This window comes from Sceloporus occidentalis, unplaced genomic scaffold (genome assembly GCF_023333645.1).
Source record: "Sceloporus occidentalis isolate IW3139 unplaced genomic scaffold, rSceOcc1.0.p SCAF_2, whole genome shotgun sequence".
Lineage (NCBI taxonomy): Eukaryota > Metazoa > Chordata > Lepidosauria > Squamata > Phrynosomatidae > Sceloporus > Sceloporus occidentalis.
Window position 1 is genome coordinate 129603625 of NW_028316982.1, and position 16964 is coordinate 129620588.

At 38.8% G+C, this 16964-nt stretch overlaps 1 protein-coding gene across 1 annotated transcript; it reads left to right on the forward strand.

The window, feature by feature from the left end:
* The first annotated feature begins 1159 nt into the window (after positions 1-1159).
* SPON2 (spondin 2) lies at positions 1160-15407 on the forward strand. Its single transcript, XM_089507947.1, has 6 exons — positions 1160-1182; positions 1898-2123; positions 2457-2680; positions 7480-7671; positions 9991-10165; positions 14357-15407. The coding sequence occupies exons 2-6, from the start codon at positions 1901-1903 to the stop codon at positions 14533-14535; spliced, it is 993 nt and encodes a 330-aa protein (XP_089364073.1). The 5' UTR covers positions 1160-1182; positions 1898-1900; the 3' UTR covers positions 14536-15407.
* Positions 15408-16964: the final 1557 nt, after the last annotated feature.

Consider the following 16964-nt stretch of genomic DNA (forward strand, 5'->3'; position numbering starts at 1 on the left):
TTTAATGCTTTTTGGAGGAGAATGAGCCAATCCCCAAAGTTTCATGTTTCTAATAAAAAAAGAATGTTTAGAGAAAGAAAATATATACAACTCCAAAATATTTCTGTCAATGGTCATGGGATGCCATATGCTTAATTTTCTTGGCCTCTCACTCCTGATTCTCTCCTTCAACCCCAAAGGACTCATGGGTGGGAAAGTATTTGTCTTTATGAGATGACATTATTAGCAACGAATGAAGTATGCAGCCAATTTAAATCAGTGAGAGAACCTCCATGGATTTTAATATGGCTAGATTATAGTCAGTATTAACAAGGATATTCTATTTTCAGTCAACATATTAATCTGAATTTCTAACATCTACCAGTGATGACTATCCCCAGATAAGTGTCCCAAAGATGCTTTTAAAATCAAACAGTAATGTCTTATTACCCCTCATCAGATAATGTATAGAAATTAAAAAAGGAATTTGGGAAAGTTTTGTCAACTACAGTTCCCAGAATGCTCCAGCAAGTCATAGGCATGCAAGCTGAGGAATCCCCAAAAGGATACTTCCCAGGCTCTAATTAAAAAGAATACATTTCATTGTTTTCCTGAAACCATATTTGCTGTTATTTTGAAAGCTATATTTTTCTATAAGCATCTTCAACTTTCATTTCCTTGCTCAAATTTGTGCATATGGGTGCATTAAAGGGAGTGCTTTCAGTAAATACTTGGGAAACTGATCTGTCAAACAATAAAACTAGCAAAGAAAAAATCTTCTTGTAAAAAAAATCTTCCATGAGGAAAGTTTTGGAAGCAGTTCATCCTTATCCTAAGGGCATGAAAACAAGAACAGAGAAATGTACTGACATCAGAAAACGTTAAAGTGACAACAGTAATGTGACATCTAAAAAATTCTGTTTTGTCTAGGCAGCACCCCAGTTTTATGTTAGTTTTTTTAAAAAAAACCTGTAAACAAACACAACTGGCATTCATCTAATTCTCTTAAACAGTGAAAACAAGCACAGTTCAACTAGAGACTGTAGAGGCTGGAGTCAAGCTTGGACCAAAGGGACCTTCTTCAGGCATAAATAGCAGGAATCCTGCTCTCCTCTCTTGCAGAACTGCTCAGCTGCAAGCAAAAGCCAGCACACTTCAACTTATCAGTGCGCCACAGGAAATGCCTGGAAGTGTGAAGTATTTGTAAGTATTACTAATATACAAAATATACTGTTTAACTATTAAAGCTGTAGTCTTTAGTTATGTAGCTTTGTAGTTTTTTTTAGTTATGCCCACTATTAAAGCTGTAGTTTTAGTTATTCTCAGAGAATAAGAACTTAAAAAAAAAAAGATATTAAAAGTTGCTGTTCCAAGCAATAATCTAATAGCTGCTAATGCTTTGCCTTTGCCTTTTTGTTTTGTTTTGATGCTTTGTAAAAATGTTTTGGTAATATGAAGTGTATAACCAATTACCTTTCTAATGTACTAAATTCACATTTAACGTTACACCATAAAATCGATCTTCAAACTCAAATTTAAAAAGAATTATGCTACAGGATGAAATAAAATGCAACCCCGATATTAAAGCATACAGTTACGATACATTCATAATTTGTACTGAAGCATTTGCTAATGTAACTGAGTCAAAACATAATTCTGATAGGATTAGAAACAAAATCAGAAATGGATCTCTAAGAACACTTCCCCCCCCCCCAAAAAAAAAAAAAATATTGACATTTCCTATTTTTAAAAAAATGTTTAGGTACTTGGAAATGATATTGCTTGGAAACTTATCTGAGAAGCTTAGCATCATGTTCACAAATGCGACAAGAGTTTGGGGCAGTGTACTTGCCCTTTGGATGTTAAGCATTTGTTTACATACTCTGCAGAGACTGATGTGGTTTTTCTCTCCTGCAAGGAAATGGAAACTTTGATACTTGTCTCCAGCTCTGACAAAATGATCACTACACTGCTTTTAACAGTTCTGAGCTGCGCCACTTCTTTGCCTCTTGATGACCATTCAGTATGCACAGCAGAGGAACTTGCCGCATACAGCATTGTTTTCTCAGGAAAATGGAGCCAGGTAGCTTTCCCTAAGCAGTACCCGCTCTACAGGCCTCCAGCACAATGGTCATCCCTTCTAGGTAAGTGACATTTGTGTGCAGTGTCAACAGAAGTTTCTTCTCTCCAAGCACTAGCATCTTTGCTTTAGTCCCCTCAATTAAGTTACATCTAAGTCCATATAACAAAGAGATAAAACATGCAGTCCAGCATACAAAATCTGGAGCTGGTTTTTTTCCCAGCCAGCTTTTGTGACTGTTTTCAATTTACTGCAGCTGAGGTAAATAGCATACCTTACATTTTTAAACACAGATTGTCCCACTTCAAAAAGAAGAGAGTTTGAAGCAGCATATATTTAAGTTATTAAAGAAATCCAAACCAGACTTTTATGTAGTGCAATGTCTTCCTTTCAACAGGCGTGACCCATAATTCTGATTACAGCATATGGAAAACAAATGAATACGCCAGTAATGGTATGCGTGACTTTGCTGAAAGAGGAGAACCGTGGACATTAATGAAGGAAATCGAAGCAGCTGGAGAAAAAATCCAAAGTGTTCATGGAATCTTCTCTGCTCCTGCCATATCCATTGGCACAGGGCAAACCTCCACAGACCTAGAGGTTCATTCAGGACATCCACTGGTAAGTATGGAATTACTTATTGGACATAAGAGCAAATGCTATGAGAAAGAATCAAGGTTGCCAACCGTTTGAAGGAATTGCAGTCCAACTCTTGAAATAACATCAGAAATCCACCAAACAGTGATACCTTTATTGGCCAACCAAAATGCACAATATACATGATGCAAGCTTTCGAAGCTTCACTGGTTTCTTCATCAGGCAAGGTGTTACAAACTAAATAGGAGAAAAAAACCCTGAAGATGTTAGTCATAGCCCTGCATATTGCTGTTTCTCTTCTTAGTTAAGATGGTATGGAGGGGTATATCTTGCAGGCTGGCGCCTCCTCCTTCTGACCACGTGGCAACTGGGAGATTCTCAAAGTACAGGAAATTTAACATCCATTTGCATCACAACAAAGACACTTCCTTTGCAATCAAATATATCTCCATCCTTGTGAGACCACAGGCCCCTTTGTTAGGCAAAGGACACTGGATTTCTCAAGAAGCCTTTATGCTTTTGCATCAGGAAAACTTTAGGTGGTGTTGAGATAAAACATGCCAATTCAGCTCCAATTTAAGAAGAAAAAAAAGTTTTATCTTTATTGGAGGTTGAAAGTGACTGACTCTTTAGGATTCTCCTGTTGTGTGTTATCTTACAGTTCCCTCTTACTCTTTTTGTTACATTTTTATTGTGACTTTCAGCGTGTTTTGATTAGTTGAAGCTCTAAGCTGTTTCAGGGTTGTGTGGTATATTCTATGACCATCTTTCTTTATAGTATTTTAAAAAAAATTCCCAATCATTTGTGTGTGATTTCTCTTCTGGTCTTTTCCTGATCAAGTTTGTTAGTTTGTCTAATTCTATGTATTCTAATGTTTTTAACAACCGTTCGTCTATAGTTGGTAGCTCATTTGTTTTCCATTTTTGAGCAATAAGAATTCTAACCGTTGAAAACATATATAATAAAGATTTCCAATGTTTTTTAGCCTCTGCATCTTGCATTGGTCATATTTAATAAGTAGATTTCCGGGATAAACTGAAATTTTATTTTTAAGATTTGGGAAATTCCTTTGTGGATTTCTTGCTAGAGTTTTTTAATTTCTGGACATTGCCACCACATATGGTGCCAGCTTCCCACCTCTCTGGTGCACTTCCAACACTTGTTTTCCTTGTTTTTGTAGATTTTATCTAATTTGGATGGCGTTAAATGCCATCTGTATGGCATTTTTAAGGTAGTTTTCTCTGACATTTTGGCTCTTCATAAATTGAAATGTCCTTTTTCAGGTGTATTGCCAGCTATCAATATTCTTTCCTAGATCTTTTGTAAGCTCAATACCTTGTAGATCAAATATTGTTTGAAGACATTAATGGTATATTTTGTTATTAGGTTCCATTACCAAATGTCAGACAAAAGAATGAAGATGGAACATATCTACTTAAATATTTGAAAGGATGTCATATTGAAGAGGGAGCAAGCTTGTTTTCTGCTGCTCCAGAGAACAGGACCCAGAACAATGGATGCAAGCTACAGGAAAAGTGATTCCACCTCAACATTAGGAGGAACTTCCTGACAGTAAGGGCTGACAAACTCCCTCGGAGTGTAGTGGAATCTCCTTCCTTAGAGGTCTTCAAACAGAGGCTGGATGGCCATCTGTCAGGGATGCTTTGATTGTGATTTGCTGCATGGCAGGGGGTTGGACTGGATGGCCCTTGCGGTCTCTTCCAACTCTATGATTCTATGAGTCTATACTTTTGTTGTTGTTTTATGTAAATCTCTTTTTCATAGAATCATAGAATCGTAGAGTTGGAAGAGACCGCAAGAGCCATCCAGTCCAACCCCCTGCCATGCAGCAAATCACAATCAAAGCATCCCTGACAGATGGCCATCCAGCCTCTGTTTGAAGACCTCTAAGGAAGGAGATTCCACTACACTCCGAGGGAGTTTGTTCTACTGTCGAATAGCCCTTACTGTCAGGAAGTTCCTCCTAATGTTGAGGTGGAATCTCTTTTCCTGGAGCTTGCATCCATTGCTCCGGGTCCTAGTCTCTGGAGCAGCAGAAAACAAGCTTGCTCCCTCCTCAATATGACATCCCTTCAAATATTTAAACAGGGCTATCATATCGCCTCTTAACCTTCTCTTCTCCAGGCTAAACATCCCCAGCTCCCTAAGTCGTTCCTCATAGGGCATGGTTTCCAGACCCGTCACCATTTTAGTTGCCCTCCTTTGGACACGCTCCAGTTTCTCAATGTCCTTTTCTAATTGTGGTGCCCAGAACTGGACACAGTATTCCAGGTGAGGCCTGACCAGAGCAGAATAGAGTGCCACTATTACTTCCCTTGATCTAGAAACTATACTTCTATTAATGCAGCCTAAAATAGCATTGGCCTTGTTAGCTGCCGCATCGCACTGTTGACTCATGTTTAACTTATGGTCTACTTAGACTCCTAGATCCCTTTCACACGTAGTTTCATTCAGCCAGGTGTCCCCCATCCTATATCTGTGCTTTTCATTTTTCTGCCCTAAGTGCAGTACCTTACATTTTTCCATGTTGAATTTCATTTTGTTAGCTTTGGCCCAGTTTTCTAGTCTGTTCAGGTCATTTTGAATCTTGATCCTGTCCTCTGGGGTATTAGCTACTTCTCCTAATTTGGTGTCATCTGCAAATTTGATAATTATTTCCCCAATTTTGTCCTCCAAGTCATAAAGATGTTGAATAGCACTGGCCCCAGGACAGAGCCCTGTGGGACCCCACTGGTCACTTCTCTCCAGGATGAAAAGGAGCCATTGTTGAGCACCCTTTGGCTTTGCCTAGTCAACCAATTACAAATCCATGTAACAGTTGCCTTGTCTAGCCCACATTTTACAATTTACATTTTACATTTTATTTTTGAAATTCAATAAAAAATTAATTATAAAATAATGATGATGATGATGCAGTATCTTAAAATCTAGAAAACATCCAGGGGTAGCTGTGTTGTCCATTTAGCAAATCCAAGTGAAAATTTGATGTTAAATTTGGTGGATGTTATTTAGTGGATGTTTTTATTGGATTTGCTAAATGGCCAACATGGCTACTACCCCTGGATGTTTTCTTGAAATAAGAGTACTGTACTACTCAGCAAATTAAATTTGCATATAAATTCATACAACTAAAGCAATAGTTTTCAAGAAACAAGCCACTTTGAATTTTAGATGGAGAATATGCATATCACATATCACACATATCATATCAAATATCATGGAACAGCATTTCCTTCTGTGTTTGACCACAGTGAGAATATCTCATCTAAGGTGGTACCTATAGGCAGCAGATGTAATTGGAAATAATTGCTTCCCCCCAAAAAAGTAATTGTGTTTCTCAGGTAATTGTGTATGCCTCCTAATTTGATTTAATGGATCAATCTAACTGATTAAAAATTAAATGCTGCAGCTCTAGGAATAATGTATGCACGATTCTGAAGGTGCAAGAATCTAATATGTCATTAAGTCAGAGCAATCAGGTTTTGAGTCCCATATTAAGAGAAAGCAGGGTGATAAAACAAACAAACAAATAATAAATTATTAGTGTAATAAATATTTAGTTTCAAAATAGACTTTAAAATAAAATTTTATGTAGTCTTCTTTGGGTTGCTTCAGTAAGGTATAACATGTATGTCAATCGGTTAGTTACTGACAGAATGTTGTAATATTTTTAGTCAATTGTTACAGACAATTTCAAGATTAGAAGTACAATAATTTCATAGAATCATAGAATCATAGGACCTTACCGTACAGGAGCTCCGTGGAACACCCTGAGAATGGAGCAGAAGGGGCCTGGAATGAGTGTTCTGTTCCCTTCCGTTCCCATTCCATTCCAGATAACACAATTTTTGAGAACTGTTCTGAACAGTTCTCAAAAATCACCTCCCCTGGAACGGAATGGGAACGGAAGAGAGGGGAAAAGAACGAGTGAGACACTTCCTTGTGTGCAGTAAAATGTGTCCTACACTCATTCTGTTCCCTTCCTGGCCCCTTTTGGACCGTTCTCAGGCCATCCCAGGAGCCCTGTGTGGTAAGGTTCATAGAGTTGGAAGAGACCACAAGGGCCATCCAGTCCAACCCCCTGCCATGCAGGAAATCTCAATTAAAGCATCCCCGACAGATGGCCATCCAGCCTCTAAGGAGGGAGACTCCACCACTCTCTGAGAGAGTTTGTTCCATTGTCGAACAGCCCTTACTGTCAGGAGGTTCCTCCTAATGTTGAGGTGGAATCTCTTTTCCTGTAGCTTGCGTCCATTTCTCTGGGTCCTAGTCTCTGGAGCAGCAGAAAACAAGCTTGCTCCCTCCTCAATATGACATCCCTTCAAGTATTTAAACAGAGATATCATATCACCTCTTAACCTTCTCTTCTCCAGGCTAAACAATCCCAGCTCCCTAAGGCGTTCCTCATAGGACATGGTTTCCAGACCCTTCACCATTTTAGTTGCCCTCCTTTGGACATGCTCCAGTTTTTCCACACCCTTTGTAAATTGTGGTGCCCAGAACTGGACACACTATTCCAGGTGGGGCTTGACCACAGCAGAATAGAGTAGCATTATTACTTCCCTTGATCTATACACTATACTTCTATTGATGCAGCCAAAAATTGCATTGGCCTTTTCAGCTCCCGCATCACTGTTGACTCATGTTCAACTTGTGGTCTACTTGGCCTCCCAGATCTCTTTCATATGTAGTCTCGTTCAGCCAGGTGTCACCCATCCTATATCTGTGCCTTTCATTTTTAATCAGGGAGAACAGTTCTTAATCAAATGTTTTAAAACAATGTTTTTTTTTTAACTGTTAGGTTTCCATTGTAGTACGGATTGTGCCCAGTCCTGACTGGTTTGTGGGCATAGATAGTTTAAATCTCTGTGACAAAGATCACTGGAAACAGCAAATATCGTTGGAGCTTTTCCCATATGATGCTGGAACTGACAGCGGATTCACATTTTCCTCACCCAACTTTGCCACCATTCCACAAGATACTGTCACTGAGGTAAGAATCTCTATTGAGCACTGAGTGTAATTATTTTCATGCTGTAGACATGACTGTAATTAATGCAAAGCCTTGTGTTTTAGAGCTAAGAGCTATCTTTACCTGTATAGAAAAGTTGGTTGGCTAAACCATATCACAGTATTAGATGAATGAGCTTGTCCTTCCCCTATCTCCTCTAGCATGGCCATGATTATAACTGGCTATGAGAGCATGATGTAGTGGTTTGAGCATTGGACTGTTATGACTCTGGAGACCAGGGTTCCATTCCCAGCTTGGCCACAGAAACCCACTGGGTAATCCTGGGCAGGTCATATGCTCTTAGCCTCAGGGGATGGTAAAGGCAAACTCCTCTGAAGAAACCTGCCAAGAAAACCCATGGTAGATTTGCCTTAGAATCACCATAAGTCAAAAAGAACTTGAAGGTACACAACAGCAAAAAATATTGTCCAAAACCAGAAACACTGCAGTTAATGTTAACTGTGGTTAGTGGTGGTGGTGGTGAAACATCAAACTGTTGTTTATGAGGCTGCCTTGTATTTGCTAATGGTAGTTGAGATTAATGATCATTCAAAGTTTTGTGGCACAGTAATAAAGACAAACACAGATGTCTGAGTTCTACCTTTTGGCCATGCTGGAAATGGGAAGGTGAGAAAGAACAACATACAAGCCTGGAGGGGGAACAAGGTGCATTCTGATCTAGAACAGTTAATATTCTATGATTCTTTTCTTAGGGAGAGTGATATGCTTTGTCAGAATTTTCTGTCCAGTGGCAAATTTCTAAGACATTACAGTTGAACTGTACTGTTACACAGCTTTAAAGTTATTGCGATTTTTTCTTTAGAGCACACTATTAACTTTGAAGAGACAAAGAAAAATGCTTGCTTAATGAGAGATGGTTGTAAATTCTACTGAGAGTTTAATTTACTTTAATTTAAGCTAATATACATTTTCCCTTGTTAACCTTTGCCTTTTAAAATTATATTCTGGAAAAAAATGTTCAAAAATTTGGAATTCGCTTTTGTTGTAAATTATTTTTCTGAGAGGTTTTTATAGTAAAATCAGTAGTGTGCTTTTAAATAGGCATTCTCCTTTCTCTATCTTCCCATATCCTGGAGTCCCATTGCAGCTACATGTTAAGGTACCATATTTGTTTTCAAACATACAACAGCTCCATTCACCTACATCCTGAGCCTTCAAAAGGTTGTGATGATGGACATCTCTCTGTCTGCCTTCTTGATGGCTGTATCCCAGTTGTAAAAGGCCCTGCAGACATGTGGCCTGATTCACACAATTGCTGTCTTCTGCTTTTGTGGGTTAGCAATAGGATATAAAGCTATGCACACTGTATGTCAACCCCTATATCAGTAGCTCCAGTTAGAGTAAATCCATTGAATCAGTTGAGATTTCCATAAGTATTGACACACCATTCAACAGTTGATTCACCTGGGCTATTCCATTTGAGACTACCAATAGATATCCAACCCCAATGCCCCTTTGTATGCCTCTCTGGTGAACTCTAGAGTAGATGGTTCTCTATCAATCACCCACAGTATAAAGTCTCTACACAATTTCTATGTACAGTTAAGAGGATCTGATTCTTGTTTCCTTCCTGATAAACCCAAATCTTTTGTCTTGAATAGCCATCTTTAGGAACTATGAATAGCACTGCATAGCACTGCAGTATAAAGCTGTTTTGTGCCCCTTCAACAGGAGGGCAGCCTGTAATGTTCACTATCATTGGTCGCTTATTCCACACAGACATCACATCCACTCCTGCTTCTGATAACAGTGGTCTTGACTTTCTTTGCTGTGAAGGATCCATGTTTCTTCACTCACTCATTGCCATCCCAAATGGTGGGTGAAGCAACCACACCTTTTTGCCTGCCATTTGCCATTCTGATTGTCATGGAGCTCCATGCACATTCTCTTTGCACAGAGGAAACTGAAATTGGGTCACATGGCACTGTGGATGGGGCTTTGGAGGAGGGATTCTGATGTCATCTAACCCTGACCCTTCAGATTCATTCCATAGACCCTTGAGCTTCTGGGCTAATTCTGTTAACTGTCCCTGACCTATGGGTTTAGGATCAGACATTGGGAAGAAAAATGCTGTTTCTCAAGGAAGGGAGGGGGAAAGAAAATTTGGAGGGAAGGGGGAATGGTGTGCAGTAGCTTGAAATATAAATACAAGCACTCTATGTTGTTATTGTTATTGTTATTATTATTATTATTATTAAACTTTATTTATGAAGCGCTGTTGTTGTACCTATTCGTGATATACTGAACATCTTGTCTGTGTACCTGTTCTTTCATTTATAGATCACAAGTTCCTCTCCAAGTCACCCAGCAAATTCATTCTTTTACCCCAAGCTTAAAAATTTACCACCTATTGCTCGAGTAACCCTGGTAAAGCTTAAAAGAAGCAGACTGGGGTTTCCTATTCCTCAAACCAATGTGACAGCAATAGGTAATGAAATAGATGATTCAGTGTCAGGTAAGTGGTTCCCCCTCCCAAAGAAAAACATACATACAGTTTTCTTACTAACGGCGAGCAATGTGAGGAATGGCACTTTCTTAAGACGGTCATGTGGAGAAGCACCCACAAAGTATACCTCCTCAGGCATACTGGCTAGACAAAGAGAAATGATTCTGGCAGTGGAACCAGAAAACAAGGAGCTGGTAAATCTTGCCAGATGTTCCCTTTGTTTTTCAGCTGCTTGTATGCCATCATCCTAGAGGGTCATGATTGTTTCCCCCATAATATGTGGAGATGCTAAAAATAGAGCAGCCACAGTCTGATTCAGACCATAGTAAAAGCAGAGTCTGTGTAGCATTGTCAAAGAAATACCTTATGTGATCAGTCCCAACAAAACGTTAACTTGTTTATGGAGTTCATTTATGGCTTCCATGTAAATTGCTGCCAGCCAAGCAGGTTTTTCAGTAACACAAAAGGGCTATAATGCAATAATGCTTGAACTTATCCTAGGATGTTCCTGAACTAAAACTTTCAAAACCAATATAAAGCAAAGATAGCTGTGCTGGTTTAGTGAAGAAGAAAATATCCACAGGTGTGCAATACTGGACTAACTATAACACTACAGAAGATGTAAATTTTCATTCTAGAGGGTATAAAAATTAGGGGTTGGAAAGAAAGCAGCCAAGTCCAAAATTGGGCAGAATACTAACAACTAGTCTTTTCAGAGATGGAAGGCACCACCATGTGCACTCATTTCCAATTCTAGTATACACTTCTACGTGTAGTTTGTTCATTACACATTTATTAGTGATTCATTAATTTTGCAATCTCCATTTTTGGACTGAGCTTAATAGAAGAATTTACAGCTACAAAACCTACCTTAATGACAGGCGGGTGGGGTGGGGTGGGGTGGATTTTCCTTCTTCTTAATTTTTGTATCACCTAACCAGAGACCCAGATGATAATAATAATAATAATAATAATAATAAAAATTTATTTATATACCGCCTTTCCAAGGATCAAGGCAGTTTAACAACATAGTTAAAAACATCCACATACAGTTAAAATCGACAACAAGATAAAACACAATTACATCATCACCCAAAAAAATCTCAAGCCAGCTTCCAATGCTGCTGAGAGGGGAGGGGGGAGTACTTCAGGGGTCAGGGGTATGCCTGCTGGAACAAGTGTGTCTTCAGCCCCTTCTTGAACTGGTCCAGCGAGGCGGCCGAGCAGAGCTCGCCGGGAAGCGAGTTCCAGAGCTTGGGGGCAAAGATAGAAAAGGCCCTCTGAGTAGTGATGGCATACCTAGCCTCTGGAACCCTTAACAATTGCTTCCCGGCTAACCTGAGTGTGCGAGGCGGATTGTATGGAGAGAGGCGGTCCTCCAAGTACCCTGGGCCCAAGCCATTTAGGGCTTTATAGGTAATAACCAACACCTTGTATTGCGCCCGGAAGCGAATAGGCAGCCAATGGAGGTCTTTAAGGACCGGTGTTATATGACTGGTCCTGGAAGTACCAGTGACCAGTTTTGCCGCCATATTTTGCACCAATTGCAGCTTCCGGGTAAGGTTGCCCCATGTAGAGCGCATTGCAGAAATCCAAACGAGAGGTTACCAGGGCATGTACTACCGTTTCAAGGTCCTCCCGGCCCAGGTAGGGACGCAGCTGGCGTATCAACCGAAGCTGATAACATGTGCTCCTGACCATCGCATCCACCTGTGGTGTAAGGTGGAGCGACAAGTCAAGGAGCACCCCCAGACTGTGAACAGAGTCATTCACGGGAAGCGTGACCCGGTTCAGGACAGGTGGAAACACCGCCATCCCCGGGCCCGGAGAACCTATCACGAGCACTTCCGTTTTCTCTGGATTCAAACTGAGTCTGTTTTCCCTCATCCAGCCCATTACCGACTCCAGACAGGCAACGAGAGGAGAGATGCCATCCCTGGTCACTGAGTCAGTCGGAGACATAGAGAAAATTATTTGGGTGTCATCAGCATACTGATAACCCCGCGCCCCATGTCTCTGGATGATCTCTCCCAGCGGTTTCATGTAGATGTTAAAAAGCATGGGGGACAGAATGGCTCCTTGAGGGACACCGGAAGTTAAGGTGTCATAGTGGTTTGATTCCTCTGTCTTACTGATCACTTTGAATTTGAGACAGATATAGAGTGTAAGATAGCCAGTGTGTGTAGTGGTTTGAGCTTTACATCGATGTGATCCTGCCTCGATCCTTAGGGAGAGGTGGGAAATAGAAATAAACATTTATTATTATTATCATTATCATCATTATTATTATTATTATTAATTACATTGTGACTCTGGAGAGTTTATATGCTCAGCCATATAAACACATTGGGTGACTTTTAGCAAGTCTCATGCTCTCAGCCTTAGGGGAATGCAAAACTCCTTGGAACATATCTTGCCAAGAAAATCCAATGATATGTTTACCTTGTGGTTGCCATAAGTCAGAAACTACTTGCAGACACAGAACAGCAACTAGATGAAGAATTCAGCAGCAACTAGATGAAGAATTCAGAAAAACTGAAATACATGAATATTATGACTACTCCTAATATAGCTATTGCCCAAATATGGTTTTAAAAGCCTCAAAATGAATAAATATCACATATTTGTACTATGTCATAGAAGTTAATATTGGCACTAGCACTTAATATTTCAAGCTTTTTATAATCACCTTCTTTTCTTAAAGAATATTGGGCCCAAACAGACAGGACAAAATAAAGCTGCTTTGGGTTTCTTTGGAGTTTTTTTTAAAAAAATCTGAATATTCTTTCCATAATTAAATCAAAGATGTTTAGTAGGAACCATGGCATAGTGAAGATTATAGGCTGGCTAGCTCAGAAAACCCTATGAAGTATGGCTGCTTTATAGAAGTTTAAATACCGACGACTGAAGAGTAGGTGCATCCTGTTGGTTATAATTTTTATTCCCATTAAATCATATCTTCAGTTTGTACTTTTGGCAGTTTGGATTATGTAAAAATAAATAAATAAGGTTATTCCAAGAATATACAGTTGTTGTCGTGAAAATCTATTCTGTATTTCTGCAGTGAGGTTTCAAAATTCCTATTTACACCAATCATTCAACTGAAAGTAAATATTGCAGTTCATCTTAGTTTGGTAGGTTGAAGCTAACCCAATAGAATTGATTTTTCAAGTGGGGAAAATAGCTATTGTTTCCTTTAGTTCAAGTGATGTTGTGAAAATTCGGACTTGGTCTCTGGAATAGGCAACAGACTGCATGAAGGCCAAGAAACTGAAGAACAACTCAAAAAAGATGTTTTATCATTTTTATCATTGTGTTCAGCCCCAGTTCTTTCTGGATGGGACAGCAATCCCTCTAAATGACCAGTCTAAGGGTGATATTGTATCTGGCCTTGTTGTTGGAAGGCCAAGCAATGTGAGGAATGGCATGAAGCATCATTCACCAGCTCTGGCTAGTACTCTTTCTGTTGCCCTTTCCAGATTGAGATGGCCTAGTACCCATGACCCATCCTTGAGTAACCTGGATTGGACAGTTGTAATGCTTGGGACTGCCTTTGCAGATTCCTTGGAGATTTCAGTTGGTTTCAAGCCAGCTACAAAATTTCAGCTAGTGCAAACTGGAACCAGCCAAATTTAATGCAATTTGCCAACTCTAAAACTGTTGCACTGGTACAAAATTCAGATGCTTACTTTTGAAAATCATGTGTGGCTTCTCTAGGAGTCTGGAAGACATGTCTTCTCCACATTAACTTGCCCAAATACTATTACAAATACCCTGAACTATTAACAAATACTTTCAGAGGTGCTTGTTTGGGGGTGCCAACCACCTGAGGTTTTATTTTATTTTATTTCCACCTTTTAAGAGACATTTTCATGGTGCCAAAAAAATAAAAAGCTTTTAAACAGGAATGATACAATGTCAGTGATAAAAGGGGCCTTTTCAGTGTCTCTGTTCCCTGTCTCTGGGAATATTCTTCTTATCCGGTTTATTTACCCAATATTTTTAGCATGTCACCAAACTGAATTTAAATGACTGTGAACTTTATGAGTCCTGATAGTTTTTCTGCCTTAATTTTTTTTTATTGCTTGCTGCTGTTTTAGAGCTTTTTACTTTGAAAATCAATGCAAACCTGGGAGTACAGTTGACTGTATAAAAATGCCTTTCATGTTAACATTTCCATCAAATGCTTCTGTGCTACAGAAACTCCACTGGACTGTGAGACATCCCTCTGGTCTTCTTGGGGCCTTTGCAAAGGCACTTGTGGATATTTAGGAAGCAAAAGAAGAACACGTTATATACGTCTTCAGCCTGCCAACAATGGGACACCCTGTCCGAACCTGCATGAAGAAGCAGAATGTGAACCAGATAATTGTGTTTAAGATCAGATAGTTCTTTTAGAAAATTATTTAGATAATTTAAAAATAGGATATACCTAGTTAATATTGCCTATTCTGTTAATATTCTGTTAATAGTTCAGGGTAGTTGTAATATTTTGTTGTCATTTTTACATAATTGGATAGATGAATGTACTTGTTTCCAGCCAAGAAAACAGAATTTAGTTTGTGAATGCCTGCATTGCCTCCTAGTGGTAGAAAATATAGTAAAACTATATTTTGACACCTCTGTTAGAAAAGCACTTTTGCTCTAAAAGAATTAAATTGTGTAGTTTGGAAAAGTATTTGCATTTGTTCTGTTCTCCGAATTATTTTGCTAGAATGTGTTGGCATTTATGATGCATTGTCAGAACAAAACAAAAGCCAGGCTTTACAGATTTATGGTATAGCTCAGAATAAAAGACAAAAGATCCCCTTTAGAGTTATCAGCAAAAAACACAAGAGGCCTGTTTTTCTCAAGGTTAAGGGAAAAAAATGCCCCAGTATAAAATTACTTAACTTTTGTTTGAGAAGAGAAACAAATACAACAACAAGGCATAATTTGGTTGCTTTTGCTGAAACCTCAAGCTTGCATGCTCTTGTCCTCCTCTTGTCTGTTTGTCTTCTCAATTTCATTTGCCTGCAGATCAGAAGGATTATGATGTGTGCAAACAAGAGAGGGAATCAGCCTTCAAAGCCATTTCAGCTAGCAGCCATCACTATGTCTTGTGGAAGTATAAAATAATTACCTCCTATGCATAGAAGTACTTCTCCTCCCTCCCCTCTTGAACTTATGTTCTGGATTTCATACCCATCAGTTTCATTGGATAATCACAACTTTGTAGTATTGTGAGAAGAACACATCACTACAGCTATGTTCACATTTTATAAAAACCTTTCACTCCCTTACAAATGATTTAGTTTTCTTAACATGGTGTGAGAATCAAATAGCCCTCCAGATGATGTTGGTCTGAAACGCCCATCATTCTCACCATCCTTTATTTGGTCTAGGGCACCTGAAGGATGTCATGGAAGCCCATTACTAGGGTTGCATTATTCCCATCTATTATAAACTGACAAGCTTTAAACAGTGTAGCCTTTCGTCATAACAAAATTGCTTTGCCCTGATAATTAGATTCCCTTTTCCAGGTAGAACACATGTGTTGTGGATTCAGCCCCTAGCATCTCTTGACAAAAAGGTCAGGTCTAACTTGAGTGATGTCACAAGAGTTCTGCCCAAACCCAGTAGAGCTGCTTTATTCAGAGTAGATTACACTAAAGAGAAATATTTTCTGTCCTGACATAAAGCAGCTTCCTAAGTTCTTAAAGAGATATATTCCCACTCTTATTCACTTGAAATAACTAGAGATGCTTCTAAAATTCTTTCCCAATTTTTTCTCATTCTCTAAGTGGAACGAGAGTTCTGAATATTGTTCAGGGAGTTGTGGCTGCACCGTTTGGTGCCAACTTCACTCTGAACAATGAGACACACAATTATAACAAGAATGCTTTTCTGCATTGTTCTTTCAGTAACACAGGAATGATGGGAAATAATGCAAGTGAACTGAAGGTCCTGTAAAAATGAAGCAAATGGTAATACCCAGTCCAATTATGGTGGTGTGTTAATCTAAGAAATTATTTTACTTAAAACTGAAGTTAAGAAGGATTAGAATTCAGAACAGACCAAAGGTATGGAATAGGAGAAATTTCATCTCTTCAACAGAAGAGTACTTGTTATTACTGTGAAACTATATGAAGTGAACATACAACATTTTATTGCCTCACTATAATTTGTTGCTTTGACTAATCACAAAGTTAAGTTCTAAGCAGATAAATTTACCTTGAGTATAAGTATACTGTATCTGTTGGCACAATTCAGTAGAAGCACTTGATTTCAATGGAAGAGTTAGTCATATTGATGTCAATGAAAAAAAGTGTGCACCTATTTTTGTCTCATGAGTATGATGATGATCCCATAATTATTATTTATTTTCCCCCAAACTCTTCACAAATTATAAGGTACTATAATCTTGACAAAGTTAAGCAATATAAAAGACTTTGGTTCTGGATGTCCATTTGCAGGTTTACTGTCAACTTACGCATCATGCAGAGTTCCAGAATACATGCATGTGGTTACAGCAAATGTACATAACAATTTTGGTTCCATTGCTACATACCAGTTTTTGAGTAAGGAATTATTTTACCTGCAGAATAAAACAAAAAAAAGGAATGCAATCCATTTGCAGTTTGGCAAAGAAATTAGCATGCTAACAGGGTAATGTGTGACTCTTTTTGAGAAAAAAAAAGATGCCAGGCAAAGTTGATCACCAGTTTGAGTTTGTTAACAGTCACAGTATCAAATGTGTCAAATCTATGAATGAACACTATACCTTATTATTCATAGTTGTATTTTTAACTTGACCTGTGATTTAAAT